This window comes from Hipposideros armiger, unplaced genomic scaffold (genome assembly GCF_001890085.2).
Source record: "Hipposideros armiger isolate ML-2016 unplaced genomic scaffold, ASM189008v1 scaffold_275, whole genome shotgun sequence".
In the NCBI taxonomy this organism is placed as follows: domain Eukaryota; kingdom Metazoa; phylum Chordata; class Mammalia; order Chiroptera; family Hipposideridae; genus Hipposideros; species Hipposideros armiger.
The window spans coordinates 133,035-150,769 of NW_017731625.1; the positions used below are offsets into that span (position 1 = coordinate 133,035).

The 17,735-nt window shown below is 54.9% G+C and overlaps 1 protein-coding gene and 1 long non-coding RNA gene across 2 annotated transcripts; one reads left to right on the forward strand and one right to left on the reverse strand.

Moving 5' to 3' along the window:
- Nucleotides 1–8,065: 8,065 nt before the first annotated feature.
- LOC109390561 (uncharacterized) lies at nt 8,066–12,228 on the reverse strand. Its single transcript, XR_002125603.1, has 3 exons — nt 12,147–12,228; nt 11,512–11,747; nt 8,066–8,240 (listed from the first exon to the last, which is right to left on the reverse strand). It is a non-coding gene; the product is annotated as an uncharacterized LOC109390561 (long non-coding RNA).
- Nucleotides 12,229–13,577: 1,349 nt separating this feature from the next.
- On the forward strand, nt 13,578–17,481 carry MADCAM1 (mucosal vascular addressin cell adhesion molecule 1). Its single transcript, XM_019657484.1, has 5 exons — nt 13,578–13,651; nt 13,831–14,103; nt 14,540–14,863; nt 16,234–16,605; nt 17,318–17,481. Exons 1-5 carry the CDS (start codon nt 13,591–13,593, stop codon nt 17,458–17,460), a joined length of 1,173 nt encoding a protein of 390 aa, XP_019513029.1. The 5' UTR covers nt 13,578–13,590; the 3' UTR covers nt 17,461–17,481.
- The last annotated feature ends 254 nt before the right edge of the window (nt 17,482–17,735 follow it).

Consider the following 17,735-nt stretch of genomic DNA (forward strand, 5'->3'; position numbering starts at 1 on the left):
TCTCTCTCTCTCTCTCTCTCTCTCTCTCTCTCTCTCTCCCTCTCTCCCTCCCTCCCTCCCCCCCTTCCTTCCTTCCTTCCTTCCTTCCTTAAGACTATGTTAAGCACTGACTGTACTAGGTTTTGTTTGGGTTGGTGGGGACACAACAGGACAGACAGTCAAGGAGCTGATTTTCTTGGGAGGGGACAGAAAATAAACAAAAATTAATAAATGAATGTAATATATAGGTGTTAAATATGCTATAAAACACAGAGCAGGGTTGGGAGTCCAAGATGGTAATGCAGGGGCCAGCCAAGTATTAATTTGGGCGGGAAGAGGGATCACTGCATTGAGAAGGTAAGACAGGGGGAGAAGGCAATGGCCAAACAAAGGCTCTAGGGCAGGAGCAAGGACGCCAAGGAGGTGGTGTGGTCCTCCAGCCACTGCCTCCTGGAAGCCAACAGGGATTTACTCCATCCAAGCCTAGAGTTAAGGTCCCTGTCTGCTCGGATGGCTATCACTGTGTCCAGCTCCAAGACCAGGCTCAGGGAAACTTGGCTGAATGGAATTCAAATCCCTGTCTCTCCCACAGTACCCTTGCTTGCCGCTGTATTGCCAGGCCCCTGTGCACTGTGATTTTTTAACAGCTGTATTGAGTTATGATTCACTCACCACACAGTTCATTCTGCAATGTAATTTTAATGCATTCTGTAAGTTTTAAACTATTTAGTCAAAATGTTATAGTCTATGTAAAAGGTCATAAAACGAGGCTTAAATGCCTATATTTGAAAGAAGAACTCTTAAATCAATGATCTAAGGTTCCACCTTAAAAAGTTAGAAAAGGAGAGTAAGTGGCAGGAAAATCAAAAACATAACAGTAGAAATGTATGAAATAGAAAACTATAAAAAGAATTTCAAAGTCCCCCTTCCCAAAAGCTGGTTCTTTAAAAGAACCAACAGATTTGATAAACCTCTAGCCAGACTGATTGAGGACACAGAGGAAGGCACAAATCAGCAATATCACACATGCAAGGGGCACACCACTGCAGATCCACCCCCAAGAGCTATTGCACGGCCCACAGCATGCTCCTTCCAAGCATCGTCTATCCAGTTATCACTGCATCTCACTGAGGGAGGCACTGTGGCTAAACCTCGTCTGTGGTTACAGGTTGGGAAACAGAGGCTCAGGAAGCAGAAACGACACACAAAGGTCCCTCAATAACTCATCAGCAGAGCTGGGACTTGAACCCAAGACTCTGACTCAGCTTTTAATCAAAGCTAAGGGTCCGGGGCTTCACCCAAGTTCTAATGCCAGCTCAGCTTTCTGGAAGTGCTGAAAATCCACTGTGGATTTCTGCAGTCCTAAGGATAAAAGCCAAGCCCTCACTATCACACAGGCTCTCCTGTCTTCTCTGGCCTTGCCACCACCCCTCAATCCTCACTCCATTCCAGCCACACCAGCTGGCTGGCTATTCCTCAAGCCACCTAGACAGTCCCCACCTGGGGACCTGCACTTGCCCGCCCTCACCTGGACACTTTGGCCAACAAACAAGCCCACAGTCGGCTCCAGCCTCAGTCACCTGTGGGTCCCATCACTGGACAAGCCATTTGCTTTTTTTCAGCAGCAGCAGAAACTCAGAGCTGTGAACAGAACTGGGCACTGAAAAGAGAAATGACAGATAAAATATACCAACCTCTCTCTTCCCATCAGTCATAACCTCCCATTGACCAAAACTGGACAGAAATGCATGAGCCTAGGGACCCCACTGCTGAGGTCAGCCAGGAACAGAGAGGACAATGGTCCCTGTGGAGGCTGTTCCCCAAACCCAGCCCACCCCATGCTCAGCCCTCCTCCTCCTCTCCCGCCCAGGTTAATGTCAGCCTGCCATGGAGTGCTAACCAGACTCAGCTCTGACTGCCTCAGTTTCCCCATTGTGACTTGGGGAGGAACCAGGAGCTAACATGGGGGGGGGGTCAGACTGAAATGGTCACCTGAGCCTGTGAAGGGTGGCTTTGAGGACCTCAGGGCCCAGCCACCCCACCAGACTGAGCTCAGCCCCCTCCAGCCCACAAGTCCTCCCCCGACTGGTGATACCACTTCTCTCTGTGACTCTTCCAAGTTCAGCTCAGAGTTCTTCCCCAACTGCTAAGCAAATAACATGTAAATGAGATGAGATGCTAATTTATTCAAAGCACATGCAAACAAGCCACTCTGATTCATTGACAGAAGACAGCAAATCAAAAAAATAGAAAAAGGGTCCGGCCGAGTGGTGCGATGGTTAAGAACTGGCTTGGGACGCCAGAGGGCCCCAGTTCGGATCCCACAGATGAGGGCCAGTGACACTGTCCTCTACAGCTAAGATGCTGAACAACAGCTCAACCTGGAGCTGGGCTGCTGTGAGTCACCGGTGATGGCGTAGGCTGCATCCCCTGCTGCAGTGGGCTGCCATGGGCTACCGTGTGTAGCCAGCAGCCAGCGTGAGTGGCCAGCAGCCGCAGTGAGTGGCCGTCCAGAAGCCTCGCCCGGGAAGAGTGCAATGATGGTGCCAACTTGGGCCAGTGAAGCAAGGTCCTCCACAACTAGACTGAAGAACAAAAGGACAGCAACTTGTCTGTTCCCCTTCCCCCAATTCCCCAGGACTGTTCCCATCCCCCAACTCCCCGATTAAAAGAAAAAAAAAATCTTACAAAAAAAAAATAGAAAAAGGAAGCTGGGATTGGGAGTGAGAGCAGGAGGCTCCTGCCCAGCACCCAGGGAGGGGCGTTACTGCCTTGGGCCTCAGGATCCTGAAGGCTCACTACAGTGGGTGCTCCCTAAATTATAATCCTTATTCTACTTATTAATTCAACCAGTATTTACCTGTGTGCTCACTGTGTGCCAGGCACTGGCAGGTGCTGGGGAAACAGGCATGAACAAAACACATAAACTCCCTTCCTCACCTTTCTGTCGAGAGAGGCAGACAAATACGTGAGTTTCACAGTACTTTAGAAGGCAGGTAATGCCTTGGAGAAAGCTCAGGGGCAGGGAGGGCTGGAGGTGCAGGGAGTTTGCAGTTTGAAGTGGGGTGGTCAGAGGAAGCCTCGCTGAGAATGTAACATTCCAGCAGAGACCTGAAGAAAGTGAGGAGGGAGCCAGGGGGAGGTCTGGGGAAAGGGCACTCTAAGCCGAAGGTACAGCACATGCAAAGACCCTGGGGCAGGTCTGTGCCTGGCATGTTGAGGGAACAGCGGGGAAGCCTGTGTGGCTGGAGCAGAGTGAGTGAGGGGAGAGAAGGAGGCCATGAGGGCAGAGAGGTGACAGGGCAGGTCGAGCAGGGTCCTGTGTGCGTGGGAGGACTTGGACTTTTACCCCAAGGGACGAGGTACCTGGGAGCCAAGGAGGGCGGTGGGCAGAGCTGGAACGTGCAGACTTGGTGCTCCTTGGCGCCCTCTGGTGGCTTCTGGGAGGACAGGCCGTGGGGTCAGAGGGCCAAACCTGACTCAGGTGCTCAACGGCGGCCTCTGGTGGTGGCTGGGAAGAACAGACCGTGGGCAGCGCGGGGAAACCAGGGCGGAGGGGACTGCGCTGGTCCAGAGCGAATAGGGAGTAGGGGGATGCGGATGAGGGGGAGGATAGTGGCTCCACCCAGGTTGGGGGGGCGGGGAGGGAGCAAGAAGCAGGTGGGTTCTGGGTCTATTTTTAAACTGGAGCCGACAGGGTTTGCGACAGATTTGATGTGGGAGCTGAGGGAACTAGAGGTATTGAAGCCGCTTCCAGGATTTGGGCCTGAGAACTCGGAGAATGGAGCTTCTGTGAGGAGTGGGTGCAAGATGTCAGAAGGACAGGTTTTAGTAGATCAAGGATTTAGTCTTGGAATTGTGAGTTTGGGGCTCTGGCGGGAGATGCATGTGGACACTGGTGGGCAGCCAGCCATACAGGATTGGGTTGTTGGTTGTCTATGCCACCCAACAAATTCCCCCAAACGCAGTGGCATAAAACAACACAGGCATTTATTATCTCACAGTTCTGAGGGCGACGGAGTGAGTCCTCTGTCCAGGCTGCACTGATGGTGTTGGCCAGCGCTGGAGGCTGGACTGGGGAAGGGGTCCCTCTCAGCTTCTAGCCATATAGCCTTTTACCTGAGTGAGGTGGGAGCCACGAAGGGTTTTGGGCAGAGGAGAGTTGTGGCCAGGTGTGTGAGCGAGGGAGGAGTCAGAATGGCTGCTTCGTTCTTTAGTGTTCATTATCCATTTCTCCCGTGATTCCCCACATAACACTAACGCACATGCCTGCACACATGCACACCAACAGGAAGAAACTGGAGCTATGCCCCTTGTGTTCTGAGGGCCCAAAGTATCAGTTGCCCATGGCAGGTGCATGACAAATACCTGTTGAAGAAAGAGGGGAAGGTGCGCTCTCATCCTCGTTGTTGCTACTGCTGAGCTGAGCTCCCATCACCTTTTTCTAAAACCAATGGGCTGAAAGTGAGGATGTGCCCCCAGCGGGCTGGGTTTATTGGGTGACAAGTTGTTTTCCGTCCATGGCAGCCAGGTGTTCACAGAGGCCACTGCCCCAGTCCAGTGTCAGCTCATACTCTGTTCCTGCGGCCGCCAGGATTTGTCACTTTCCACCTCCCCAGGGACTTGAAATTGTCCTTTGTCCAGTGGCCAGCCCCCTGACTCAGACTCACGCGCCTCTGTGGCCGCCTGCCCCTTTGTTTGGCAAGAACTCTAACAAGAAAGCCTTGTTCTTCCCAAAGGACAAGAACACAGAGAACCTGCCAGGCTGTCTCTCCATTTGCCTCCACCCCAGAAAGAGCTGGCTCTCTACATGGAACCAAGCAGCAATAGGACCAGCTCTCTGTTCTGCTGGGTACCCAGCTGCATGTCCACCCAAGTCCCCATTTTATAGATAAGGGCACTGAGGTTCAGAGGAAGGAAAGGCTCATATTCAGAGGACTGGGGTTCTGGAGAGGGGTCCCAGCAGCCTCTCCTGGAGCTCACAAAGTCTAACCCAACCAGGTCCTTTCTCCTCTATCTAGCTTTTTCCATCCCTCTGGTGCAACACCTCTGGCTCCCTTGCTTTTCTAGAACACACTAGGCAGGACGCTCCAGCCTCAGAGCCTTTGCACTCACCATACTTTACCTGGTACCCCTTTCCCGCATAGATGCTTGCTATTGAGTTGTCAAAAAAGTCATGACGCATTTTTGCGACGAAAAACATAGAAAAATACGTCATGACTTTTCCGACAGCCCAATAATTCTCTTCACCTCCTTCAAGTCTTTGCTTAAACCCCTCCACCTGAACAAGTCTTCCCCTGATCATCTAATTTAATTATATAACTTACCCCAGCTCCACACTGCCAATCCCCCTTCTGTCTTACTTTTCCTTTGTTCCACAGCCCTTATCACCAGCTAATGCAGTGTAACATTTACCTGTTGCACATTGGTAGGCTGGAGTCTGTAAAAGCCAACTGTTAAATTTGCAGTTTTGTGAAATCAGCCCTTGTGGGAGCATTTACACCACAGGAATCTGCACATACTACAGAGGAGGGCTTTTTTGCCCTGGAGAGCCAGCCATTTAACACTTATAGGCACACAGCTACCTGCTTATTATGCTCAGTGTTTATGGCCTCTGGTTCTCTGCCACTATTAAAATATAAGCTCCTTGGGGCAGGAGTCTGCCCACCTTGCTCTCTGTTATCACCCTGGCACCTAGAACAATGCTGGAAATTCAGTAGGCACTCAATAAATATTTGAGTTGACGAGTGACTCTCATCCCTAGCAACTGCTCAGACTCTGACATCAGAGCTCTCGCGACAAAACCACCCCTCAACACCCCCTGTTCTCTAGCACCATTAAGCCAGTCCCCAGAAACATCCTCCCACATCCTCCCACCCTTAGATCAAACAGTCCAGTTCCCTAGCACCTTGACCCTAGGCCAGGCAATAAGACCCTGGCAGCCTGAGCAATATGACTTCATCCAAGCAACACAGCCCTTGTCATCCTGATCCCAGCCCCCTAGCAACTCGAGATGCCCTAGTAGCTCCTGGTGTTGTGATCCAAGTCCTGAGGGTGACAGAGCAGAAACACTACGACCTTGGACCACAGTCCCAGTGATGTTCCTTTGTGCCTACATTCAGAACCTATTTATTGAGCACCTGCTGCCGTGTGGGTTGGGAGATGCAGGAACATCCTGGCTGTCTCGCGGCTTCCCAGTGACCTGCCCCTGTCCCTGGTCCTAGATGACCCAATGCAACCAGAGAACTAGGAGACAGGGAGTTGGTTTTTAAAAGCACGTCTTTCTTGTCTTGGTGTAGAATTAATCCCTGGCTGTTTGCAGAATGTAAAAGAATTTATGAGACTCTACAAGAGTATCCAGAGAAAAGATTTATTGAAAGTCAAAAAGGGAGAGCGAGAGTTATCTTTGGAACTGGCAGAAGTTTTGCCAGGGCAGTCTGAGCGGGAGAGCTGCGGATACAGAGGGGTAAGAGAGAGATACTGGCAAAAGTTTAGTTGTGCCAGGGCAGAGTCCTATGAGGGACAACTGCACCGATGAAGAGTGCTGGGGTTTTATATTTTTCCTAGCAGGATGTAGGGTGCTTGTCAGCTTGTAGGGGGGCTGCCTTTACAATTGTCTTCTCCTGGGAACGGTCATGGTCCCATCTATGATGAATGTTAGCTTGTAGGAGGTTGTTATTGTGATTGGGAACTGTTCCGTTCCCATTTATGATGGATGTAAGGTGCTTGTCAGCTTGTAGGTGCAGTGCTAGCCAGGGGAGTCAGAGGCTAGCGGTTAATGTTTAAACTCGCTCCTGCCAGCTTACAAGCTTGCTCCTGTTAACTCCTTGCCCCTCCCATCTTGCCAGCTCATAAGCCCGCCCCTGCTAACTCTTTGTCTTATCGCTTGTCATTCACACTAATATACAAGGGGGGGCACCCGGTACGCGCAGCTCCTCACACCCGTTCCCCGAACTGCAGAGTCAGGTCCCTCAGGGACGCGACTTTCCGACAGGCGAGTTAGGGACTCGGGACTAGAGACGCCCTGAGATGCGCATGGCCTTGAGGGAAACACAGCCCTGGGCCGCAGACCCCCGGAACCCGCGGCATGCTGGGAGTTGGAGTCCGGCACGGGGCAGGCGCCGGGGCTGCTGGACTTGTGGGCGGAGCCGGTGGGCGCGCAGCGACCGGCCTGGTCCTGGAGTTGCTGACGTCAGCCGGAGTCGCAGCCGGATCCCGAGAGTTCCCTCAGCGCCGGGCTGCAGGATGCGAGCGCCCAACAGGGTCAAACTGAGCTGGGTGCGGCGGCCGAGGCACCATGATCAGCGAGAAGAAGCAGATGAACCGCAGCGTCCTGCTGGCCAAGGAGATCGTCCCCAAGGATGACGGTGCTGTGAGTACCCGAGCGCCAGCCTGACCTCGGACCCTCAGTGCCGGCCACACGCTGACCATCAGCACCAGCCCACCTGGGGCCCCGCCCCTGACCGCAAGCCGGACCCAAACCCAGAGCGCACGACTGATTTGGAACGCCCGCCCCGCACGATCGGGGCACCCACAGCTCATCTGTACCCCTGGGACTCCCAGCCTCGGAAGCTGAACCCTGGCCCCATTTCCCACACACGACTCTCAAATCCAACCTGGTCCACACAAGACCGCTATCCAGACAGCCAGGCACAGCCCTGCAACCCTAGTTCCATACCCTCCCTGCAGAACCGCCGCCAACTCCACCTTGATGGGCTCTGAGATTGGCCCCACCTCATCACCTCAATCCTGCCCAAGTCCCCTGGCCTCACTTGTGTCGCAGGTGCAGACCCTGCGCCTGAAAGAAGCTCCTTGGGCAGAGAACTTCCCTGAGGGAGCCTGGTCTGGGCGCTGACCATAACCCCCAACTCCTCTGCTACAGTCAGGCACATCTGATTCTCTTAAGCCCTCCACCAGTGGACGCTCTCCCACCCAGGGTTTCCCAACCTCTGACATTACCAGCACTGCCGGCATTGGGGCTTGACGTCTCTGCGCACTGTGGGGTGGTGAGCAGCATCCCTGGTCCCCACCCACTTGATGCCATAGGAGTACCTAGATGTCATCAGGCAAAGGAGCAGAATCACCACCAGGTGAGAACCACTGCCCCAACCCCCTAAAACAACTGGTGTTCCCAGGTCTCAGCCTGGGATGAGGGGGAGAAGGGAGCTTACCACTAGACCAAAGAATATTTCCATCCTGTGCCCCAGATGGAGCTCCAATCTGCCAGAAGTTGAAGTTGGGCTGAACACTTCACTTAAATTCTCCAGCAGCCACATGGAAAAGCAAAAAGAATGGATGGCATACATAAAATAAAATGAGTTTTATAAAATGTAAAATGTACTGTATTTAACCAATGTTGACCTTGAGAAGAATACCTGCCAAGAAGAACTCTATGTGGTTAACTGGGCCCAGATTCATAACCAGAGTTAACCAGAGTCAGAACAGCCATTGTTTGCCAGGGCCTCTCATCAAAGCTGCATGTTTGCATGTTAGAGAAATTCCACAGACTAGGCTGCCAGCCTCCTGTGCTGTGCTCCTGAGGCCTGAGTCAATCCTTATAAGAGAGCTCCTAGGATGGAAACTCAACCAATAGGACTTAGACTTTCTTGTCCAACCAGAGCTGTGCAGCTGTGTCATTTACATCTTTATTGACCAAACGAAGGGGTTTCATTCCAACCAATCAGAAAAGTGGTCTTTTGGACCAATCAAACTGTGAGGATTTGGAGTCTTCATTTGCACAGAAATGAACTGAGCTGGGCAGGCACTGTGTATATCAGCCAGCTTCACATCTATCTTGGTGGAGGGCACTTTCACTTTCCATTGAAGATGATGTTCCACCCCCTGAAGTTTTCCAATAACTGAGTTGAGTGTCTGTTTTTAAATTGAAGTTTAGGCCAGCCCAGTGGCTCGTTGGTTAAGAGCTCGCTCAAGAGTTTGAGCTCTGAGCAACAGCGGTTCGATTCCCAGCACGAGCTGAGCTGCCACTGAACTACCAACAGCTGGTAGGATGGCTCAGCTAAAAAATAAAAAAATTAAAAAAAAAAGAGTTGGCTTGGGAGCGCGAGCTCTGAGCAGCGGGGCCATCAGTTCGGATCCCTAGGGGCCAGTGATGCTGCGCCCTCTACAGCTAAGATGGTTAACAACAGCTTGACCTGGAGCTGGGTTGCCATGAGTCGTCGGCAATGGCCTAGGCTGCAGTGGGGCTGCAGTGGGCTGCAGTAAGCTACTGTGAGTGGTCGGCAGCCAGCGTGAGCAGTGGCAACTGGCGTGAGCTGCTGTAAGCCACAGTGAGTGGCCGTCCAATGGCTGGTGACCAATTGCCTCACCTGGGAAGAGTGCAATGATCATAATACCAACATGGGCCAGTGAAGTGACATCCTCCACAACTAGACTGAAGAACAAAAGGACAGCAACTTGTCTGTTCCCCTTTCCCTAATTCCCGAATAAAATCTTAAAAAAAAAAAAATGAAGTTTAAAAATTACATTTCAGGGCCGACTGAGTGGTGCATTGGTTTTAGGAGTTGGCTTGGGATGCCAGCTCTGAGCAGCAGGGCCCCAGTTCGGATCCCCCATGACGACCAGTGACACTGCGCCCTCTACAGCTAAGATGATGAACAATAGCTCGACCTGGAGCTGGGCTGCCATGAGTTGCCGGCAATGGCGTAGGCTGCAGTGGGGCTGGCCGGCAGCGGGCGTGAGCTTTCATGAGCCACAGTGAACGGCTGTCCAATGACCGGCGAGCGACTATCTCACCCAGGAAGAGCGTAATGATAATACCAACATGGGCCAGTGAAGCAACACCCTCCATAACTAAACTGAAAAACAAAAGGACAGCAACTTGGGCCGGCCGAGTGGCGCGATGGTTAAGAACTGACTTGGGACGCCAGAGGGCCCCGGTTCGGATCCCACATATGAGGGCCAGTGACACTGCCCTCTACAGCTAAGATGCTGAACAACAGCTCAACCTGGAGCTGGGCTGCCATGAGTCGCCGGCGACGGCGTAGGCTGCAGCCCCTGCTGCAGTGGGTTGCCATGGGCTACCGTGTGTAGCCAGCAGCCAGCGTGAGCGGCCAGCAGCCGCCGTGAGCGGCCGTCCAGAAGCCGGCGACTGATCTGCCTCGCCCGGGAAGAGCGCAATGATGGTGCCAACTTGGGCCAGTGAAGCAAGGTCCTCCACAACTAGACTGAAGAACAAAACGACAAGCAACTTGTCTGTTCCCCTTCCCCCAATTCCCCAGCACTGTTCCCATCCCCCAATTCCCCAATTTAAAAAAAAATCTAAAAAAAACAAAAGGACAGCAACTTGTCTGTTCCCCTTCCCCGAATCCCCAGCGCTGTTCCCCTCCCCCAATTCCCCAATAAAATCTTTTTTTAAAAAAATTACATTTCAGGTGGTCAGTAGCCGAGAGTGACTGGCAGCTGTGACCTAGCCTGTTTGTGGTGTCATATCCCTGGCTGGGCCCTCCTGGGGTTGCAGCCAGGCTTGGAAATTGCATATAGCAGGCCCAGTGCTTGCTGTGGTACCCACCAGCAAAGCCTTCTGAACTATTTGAATGAATCATCAACACCTAGTCTCCACCATGGGCCAGTATCCGGCCCCTCTCCCTCCACCCACTCTGAACTCCTCAAGCTCCTCTCATCCCTCAGCACAGCCACCTGGCTCTGCAGCCTGGCACCCACAAGAAGCTCAGCTATGGGTGCCTGAGCTGCCTCCCAGGGAGCTGCTGTGGAAGAACAGCATAGCCTGAGGTAGACATAGGGTCTGAGGTCAGGGGTCAGGCTTCTAGGGGTCCCAGCCCCACCACAGAATAGTGGAGCCAGCACTCCCAAATCAGCTCTCACCAAGACGTGCCTCCCTGCCCTGGGTGCAGGTGAGGGGCCTGGGCACCCTCAAGGCTCCCCACCCTCATGTATCCAGCACCCCCAGGGTTGCCAGCCTGAGCCCTCTGCCCCAGAGAGGACAGGCCCAGCTTCGGAGCCTTCCATCTAATCATCTGAATCCAGACCTCACTGCTCAAAGCCTCCACTACCCTTGTTACTCCTAATGACCTAAATCTCAGGCCTGCAGACACCCCCTCAACCCAGGCAGCATACAGACCCTGGCTCTGACAGCCCTGTGATGGCTACCTGCCACCACCTATTTTGCCAAACTTGGGTTCAGCTTCGCAGACAGTCATCAAGCAACATTGTTTTCACAGGCATTCTGTGCTGGTTATTCAGGGTCCTGGCCCCCACCGGCTTGGTGTGCTGGGTGTCACCCCTCCTGCCATGCTTCCTCAGCCTAGCTCAGCCATGCAATTTTAGGCGCCAGCAGGGGATCAAAGGCCTGATGGACTGAAACAGCCCTTCCCACTCTAGAGCCTTCTGAGTGGTTATTAAACGACCACACACAGCCTCCCACTGTCCCTGAGACCCACCAAAATGGGGCAGGATCTGGGGTCCTCCAGCTCCAGAACTTGATGGGGGAACCTGACGGGGGTCCTAAATGACCCATGCCATCCCAAAGAAAGAGCCATGATGCACCCAACTGACCAGTGGTGCAAGTGAGGGAAGCTTGTCCAGCCAGGATGGGAAGGGTGTCCCTGGAGAGTATGAGCTTCTCCTGGGGCTCCCTCTCCTGGACACCCTCCTTGGCCCAAGTTCCCTGCAGAGTGCTAGTGCTGTCAATGGGAAGATGAACCTGGAGGCCAGAATCTCGAGTCTTCGAGGCGGGGCTGGGCCCCTCTGTGGGAAGAAGTCTTCCTGCCAAGGCTACTGAGGACTTCCTCCTGGGTGGAGACAATGCCAGGAAGGGGACTCTGAGGGCGGGCTGTGCAGGAAGTCCAGGGGGTGGGTAGAGCAGGAACCTTAGCTGCCCACCTGGGGTTTCCCATGGGCTCAGTCTCCCAGGGACAAGGCTACATTTCCCAGGTGCAGGTGGGAAATCAGTTCAGTCCTGTCCCCCGTCCCCACCCCTGTGCTGGCCTTGGACTCCCAGGGGACCCTCTGCCCCTCCCCAAGGTCCACCCAGACCCTCCCTACAGGCCCCTGCTCCTCCCTCTCTTCTCCCCCTTTCCTCTGTCTCTCTCTCTCTGACTCTCCCTCTCTGTTTCTCTCTCTCCAGCCCTCTACCCCATCCTCCCCAGGCTCCACGTCTATCCAGAACCTTGTTCGTATATTCAGCCTACCTGTACTCAGAATGGCCGTCACTGACCCCCCACTCCCCACCTCCAGATCACGCGCTGCTTCTTACAGTGTTGTGCGGATGTGAGGGCTTACCCTGGGTAGAGCTCAGATCTGGGAGCGTGGAAGTGGGATGGGCGGCAGTGGGGGAGGCAGGCCAAGAGAGCTGGGTCACGCCCTGCAAGGAGCCTCAGCTTCTAGGGCAGCAGGAAGCCTGTCAGGGGCTGGGAAGAGGCTCATTCAGCAGGCCTGCTGCCCCCCGCCCAGGTTAAGGGCCCAGCTTCCCGAGGAGGGCCCACACCTCCGGCCTGGGGAGGCTGAAACTTGGAGTCCACTTTCCTGTGTGGCCTTTCCCGGCACTGCGAAGGGGAGGGTGGAGCCAAGAAAGACAGACTAAGTTCACACTCCAGGACCCTGGCCTTGCCACGCCTCACTTTTTTCTGCTCCCACCCCTTCGAGCCTCAGTTTCCCCCCTCTGCTCCCAGCGCCTCCTCTTGGGTCTTAGCAGGGATGTTAGAAACCCCATCGCCTGGCTGCTCAAGGCAAGGACTATGTCCTGAGGTTGGCCGTGGGCAGACCAGGACGCCTCCATTCTTTTCCTCCTGTGTGCCTGCTGTGATGGAGTCCAGGGTGGTCACAGCAGACAAGATGGCCCCAGTACAGGGGAGTTGTGACTTCAGCTACTGACCACGACCTCGACCTCGACCCCGATAAGGCTGCAAGGAAAGTGCACAGGGAGAAAGTTAAATAGAGGAAGAGACGGTCGAAGGTGGTTGGGGAGGACTCTGAGGAGGCAACGTTTGGGCAGAGACTGAACATGGTGAGGGCACAGCCATGTAAAGGCCCTGAGGCTGTCCGATCCCCAGGGCTCCTGCTAGTGAGGAGCTGGGGTTTTTTCTTTGTGCCACAAGCAATCTTGGGGATGTCGGTGCGCTCAGAAGGGTTTTTCTAAAATAGTTGGGGGAGGGCGGACCGGGAACCCAGGACCAGGATGACGAGTCCCGGAAGCTGGAAAGCCACTGCTCTTCGCCCCAGCGCGACCGCGCGGGACAGTGAAGGCCAACCTCGGGCAGAGCGCGGGCCTACAGAGCGCGGGCCGGCGGCGCTGACCCTGGGCCTCCTTCCGACGTCCATTCACTGGACCTCTATGGTCACCCGTTTCCGGCCCCATCTTCCTAGCTTCCCGTCTGTGAAAGTGAGACCTGGAATTGGCCCAGACTTTCCAGCGACCTCGGCTCCGGCCCCCAATCTCTGGCCCCCAACCCCTGCCTCTCTGTCGCCTCTAGGGTCGGGGGTCAGGGCGGGGGGGGGGAACCCCCTTGGGAAACCCCTGGGGAGCAGCTGGAGTGGGGGCGGAGAAACGGGGTCGCGAGGCTGCAGGAAGGAGGCCGGGGCACCACGATTTAAGCCTCCTCCCTTAAGGTCGGGGCATAGAGCAGGAGACCTGGCATGGAGAGGGGCCTCGCCCTCGTGCTTCCCCTCTTCCTGGGGCTCCTCCAGCAAGGCCGCGGTGTGCAGAGCAGGGGCTCCGCGAGGGGAGGGGACTCGGAAGAGAGGGCGGAGATGGAAGGGCTGGGCGAACCCTATGGGGAGGTTCAAGGAAGGTGATGGGGGTCCTATAAAGGGTGACCTTTGGGGGCCGGGTTGAGGAGGGGGCGGGCCGGGACTGAGAGCACTGTCTGCCCGCAGGTGGGCCTCTGGAGGTGGAGCCCCACGAGCCCGTGGTGGTGGTGGCAATGGGCGGGTCGATGCAGCTCACCTGCCGTCTATCCTGCGCAGGCCGCAAGGCGGCCTCAGTGCAGTGGAGGGGCCTGGACACCAGCTTGGGCGCAGTGCAGTCGGGCCCCGGCAGCAGCGTCCTCTCCGTGCGCAACGCCTCGCTGTCTACTGCTGGGACCCGCATATGCGTGGGCTCCTGCGGGAACCTCACTTTCCAGCAGACCGTGAAGCTCCTGGTGTTCGGTGAGACCCCGTCCCTCCTCCCCTCGCTGCCTTTGCACACTCAGGGCCCACCCAGCAGCCCTGCTTTGTCTCTGTCCCTATGCCACCTCTTCGAGAGAGCCTTCCTGGATTGCCCACCCCACTCCAGCTCAAGCTCCTGAGTCGCTTTGCAATCCGTTCCGACCTTTGGGCATCCCCGCTCCCGGCCTCTCAGCCTTCACTCCCTTATCCCCAATCCACCCCTAAACCTCCCATACCCCATCCCCCGCTCAGGGCCCCTTTCCAGCACCTTATATTCTATATTCTAGCCACACAGGGTGTGGCCACGGGGTCTCCCTGTCCCTGTGCACCAGCAGTTCCCATTTCCCCTTTGCCCTCCTCCCCCCATACCCTCTCCTCAGGGCCCAGTCCTGACCCTCTGGGCTCAGCCCACCCCCCTTTAACCCTCCTTACACAGCCTTCCCAGACCAGCTGACTGTCTCCCCAGTGGCCCTGGTGGCCGGGTTGGACCAGGAGGTGGCCTGCACAGCCCACAATGTCACACCTACTGACCCTGATGCCTTCTCTTTGTCCCTGCTCCTGGGGGACTGGGAACTGGAGGGGGTGCAGGCCCTGGGCCGGGCTGAGGAGGAGGAGCCCCAGGAGGGCGAGGACATGCTGTTCAGAGTGACAGAGCGCTGGCTGCTGCCTCCACTGGGGACACCTGCCCCATCCACCCTCCACTGCCAGGCGACCATGAGGCTGCCGGGCTTGCAGCTAAGCCATCGCCAGCCCATTCCAGGTGAGTCTGTGGGGTCCTGGCCAGCCTGCTTCTCAGTGTTCCCCAGGAAGTGAGCGAAGTCACGCCACCCATGTCCTATGAGCCTTGAGAGGTGTCCAACGGCCCTTCTGGAATCTTGGCTCTGCCTCTCACCTGCTGGGTCTGTACAGTCACAGTACCATCTTTAGTCTGCCCCCTGGTGGAAGCCAGCGTGATGCTTCTCACTCATTTATTCATTCATTCAACAGATTTACTAATCTCTTACCCTGTGCCAGGCCCCATGAGCTCCCATCCCTGCTGTGCCCTCTGCCCTGGTCCCAGGCTCTCACCCTGGCCCCAAGTCTGTCCTCTCCACAGCAGCCACCAGAGGGCGCCTGTGAGTACCAGAGTCAAGTCCCGTTCCTGCTCTGCTTACCACCCTCCAGGGCCCCCACCTCCCTTGGGGTAAGAGCACAAGTCCTCCCTGCCGTTCACAAGGCCCTGCTGGACCTGCCCCGTCCCCTCTCTGCCCTCACCTCCTCCCTCTCGCCCCCTTGCTCACTGTGCACCAGCCATACCAGGCACAGACCTGCCCCAGGGCCTTAGCACATGCTGTGCCCTCCATTGCCAATACTCTTTCCCCGGATCTGTCTTTCCATGGCTCCTTCACTCAACCTGCACCTTCCCAGTGAGGCTCCCCCTGACCTCTTCCTCCCCCTCATATGTGTGTACATACACACACACACACACACACACACACCCTTCTCTTTCCCTGTTGAATGTTTCTTGACACCTTTTATCAACATCTGACATCCTATATGTTATCATTTTTTTTTTCCATTATCTGTCTTCCCTGCTTTTGGCTTCACCAAGATAGGAATGTGTCTGTGTCATTCATGGCTGTGTTCCCAGTGGCTAAAAGTGCTGGGAGCACAGTGGGTATTCAATAGGTACATGTTGAATGAATGAATAACTGTTACCATGGTGCCCAGCACATAGCAGCTGCACAATAAATATTTGCTGGATGATGAACAACGAAAACATTTGACAAGGGGCCTGGCACACAGTAGGTGCTTGGTTTGTGTCAGATGCACCCTCCCCTCTCTCCATAATAATAAAACCCAATGTTCACTGATCCTATGTTCTGGTAGCACGTGTGAGCCTGGGTAGGGGGCTGTCACCTCATTTACAGTTGAGGAAAGTGAGATGTGGAGATTCAGAAGCCTCCTCAGGGTTGGGGGGTTGCAATGGACCTGACCCCACTCCTACCTACTGGGACACACTGCGATTTGCCCAAGTGGCCAAGGGTGGGGCTCAGAGCAGTTCTGGTCCAACCCCGTGATCATGATGGAGGACAGGCAGTAGCAGGGGCCTGAGGCAGCAGGGAGAAAAACGGATGCTCTCTTTTCCAGTCTTGCACAGCCTGACCTCCCAGGAGCCTCCTGTCACGACCTCCCTGGAGGCCACCCTGGAACAGGGATCCACCCACAGCCCTCGGAGTCCTGGCAAGCCTGGGAACAGCTCCACGGGGCCCTGCCTTCCTGAGATCCACCAGTTGCCAGTGCCAGGGGGGCTGGAGCTGCTGTGTGAGGTGGCCTGTGGCCCTGGTGTAGCTGTGCGCTGGACCCAAGCTCCTGGTGATCTGGCAGCCTATGAGAGGCGGGAGGCCGGTGCCCGGGCTTGGCTGAGTGTGCTGTGGGCTACATGCAACCCTGAGGGCTGGTTCCAGTGTCGCCTGGATCCTGGGGGTCAGATGGCCAGTCTGTACCTGGTCCCGGAAATCTGTGAGTTTGGGAGGCTGGAGAGGGTGCTGGGGGAGCCTGGGAGGGAAAGAAGCCTTGAGTCAAAACCTTAGACAAGGAGGTGCCCTGTCCAGCCTCAGTTTCCCCAACCATCCAGGGGCTTCTCTGACACTGTAAGATTACAGTTGCCTGGCATGGCGATGACTGTAAATTTCATGGACCACATAGATTTCACAGCAGTTTGTAAACTTTGACCTTTTATAGACCACAACAGCTTGTGGAATAAAAATAGAATACAACCATTTAGGTCATTTCAAATTGTGTAGTAGCCGCACTCAGAGAAAAAAGTAAAAATAAGTTAGATATTTCATTGAATGCATTATATCTCAAATATCATTTCAACATGCAATCTGTAAAAAGGTGTGAACGAGACACTTTATGTTCTTGCAATGTGTGTTTTGTGCTAACCTCTCCACCCAGATGAGGTGCCACATTTCAAGCACAGATGTGACGAGTGGCCACCTCACTGGACAGCCCACTTCTAACGATAAGGTCCTACGTACTTTACGCAAGACTCACTCCAAAGACCTTTGGATACTCCAGGGGTTTTGTACATTTCAAAAGACATCCTAAGCCTTGAAGTCCCATGTAAAATTTGGGGGAACTAGGTTAATTTGGACGCCCCTAGTAGGATCTGCTGTGCTTCTCCCCATAACCTGCAAAGAGTTCAGGCTTCTGATGCTTCTCTCTCCAGGCTCCCCCCCAACATCCGGAGCCCTGTGGACAGGCAGCTTGTTGCTGGGGCTGCTCCTCCTGGCGTTTCTCACCTACCGCCTGTGGAAATGCTGCTGGGCCCGCCAGCTCCTTGGGCACCCTCCCCCGCTTGGACCAAATTGAGTGTGATGGGCCCCTCTTGGAATGCCCTGCCTTTCCTTCCAATCAGTTGTGCCTGGAGGATGTTTGCAAGGTTCTGGATAGCATGAGGGCTGACCGTGGGCTCTTCATCCTGATGACCCTGCACATCCAGGCTCCCGAGCTGGTTGTGGGGGAGCCACCCTCCAACTGGAGAATAAAAAGCCATCTGTTCTGACCTCAGTGTTTCCTGTAGTGGTATGGGACCCTAAGATCCTCTGCCCTGGGCGATTCTCAAAGACATAGAATGGACATTTACC

Bases quoted from the DNA above. Each gene is read 5' to 3' on its own strand.
- MADCAM1 (XM_019657484.1), top strand. From the start codon at position 13,591: ATGGAGAGGGGCCTCGCCCTCGTGCTTCCCCTCTTCCTGGGGCTCCTC. The intron at 13,652-13,830 runs GTGTGCAGAGCA...GTCTGCCCGCAG, and splicing joins GCTCCTCCAGCAAGGCCGCG to GTGGGCCTCTGGAGGTGGAG. The intron at 14,864-16,233 runs GTGAGTCTGTGG...TCTCTTTTCCAG, and splicing joins CCATCGCCAGCCCATTCCAG to TCTTGCACAGCCTGACCTCC.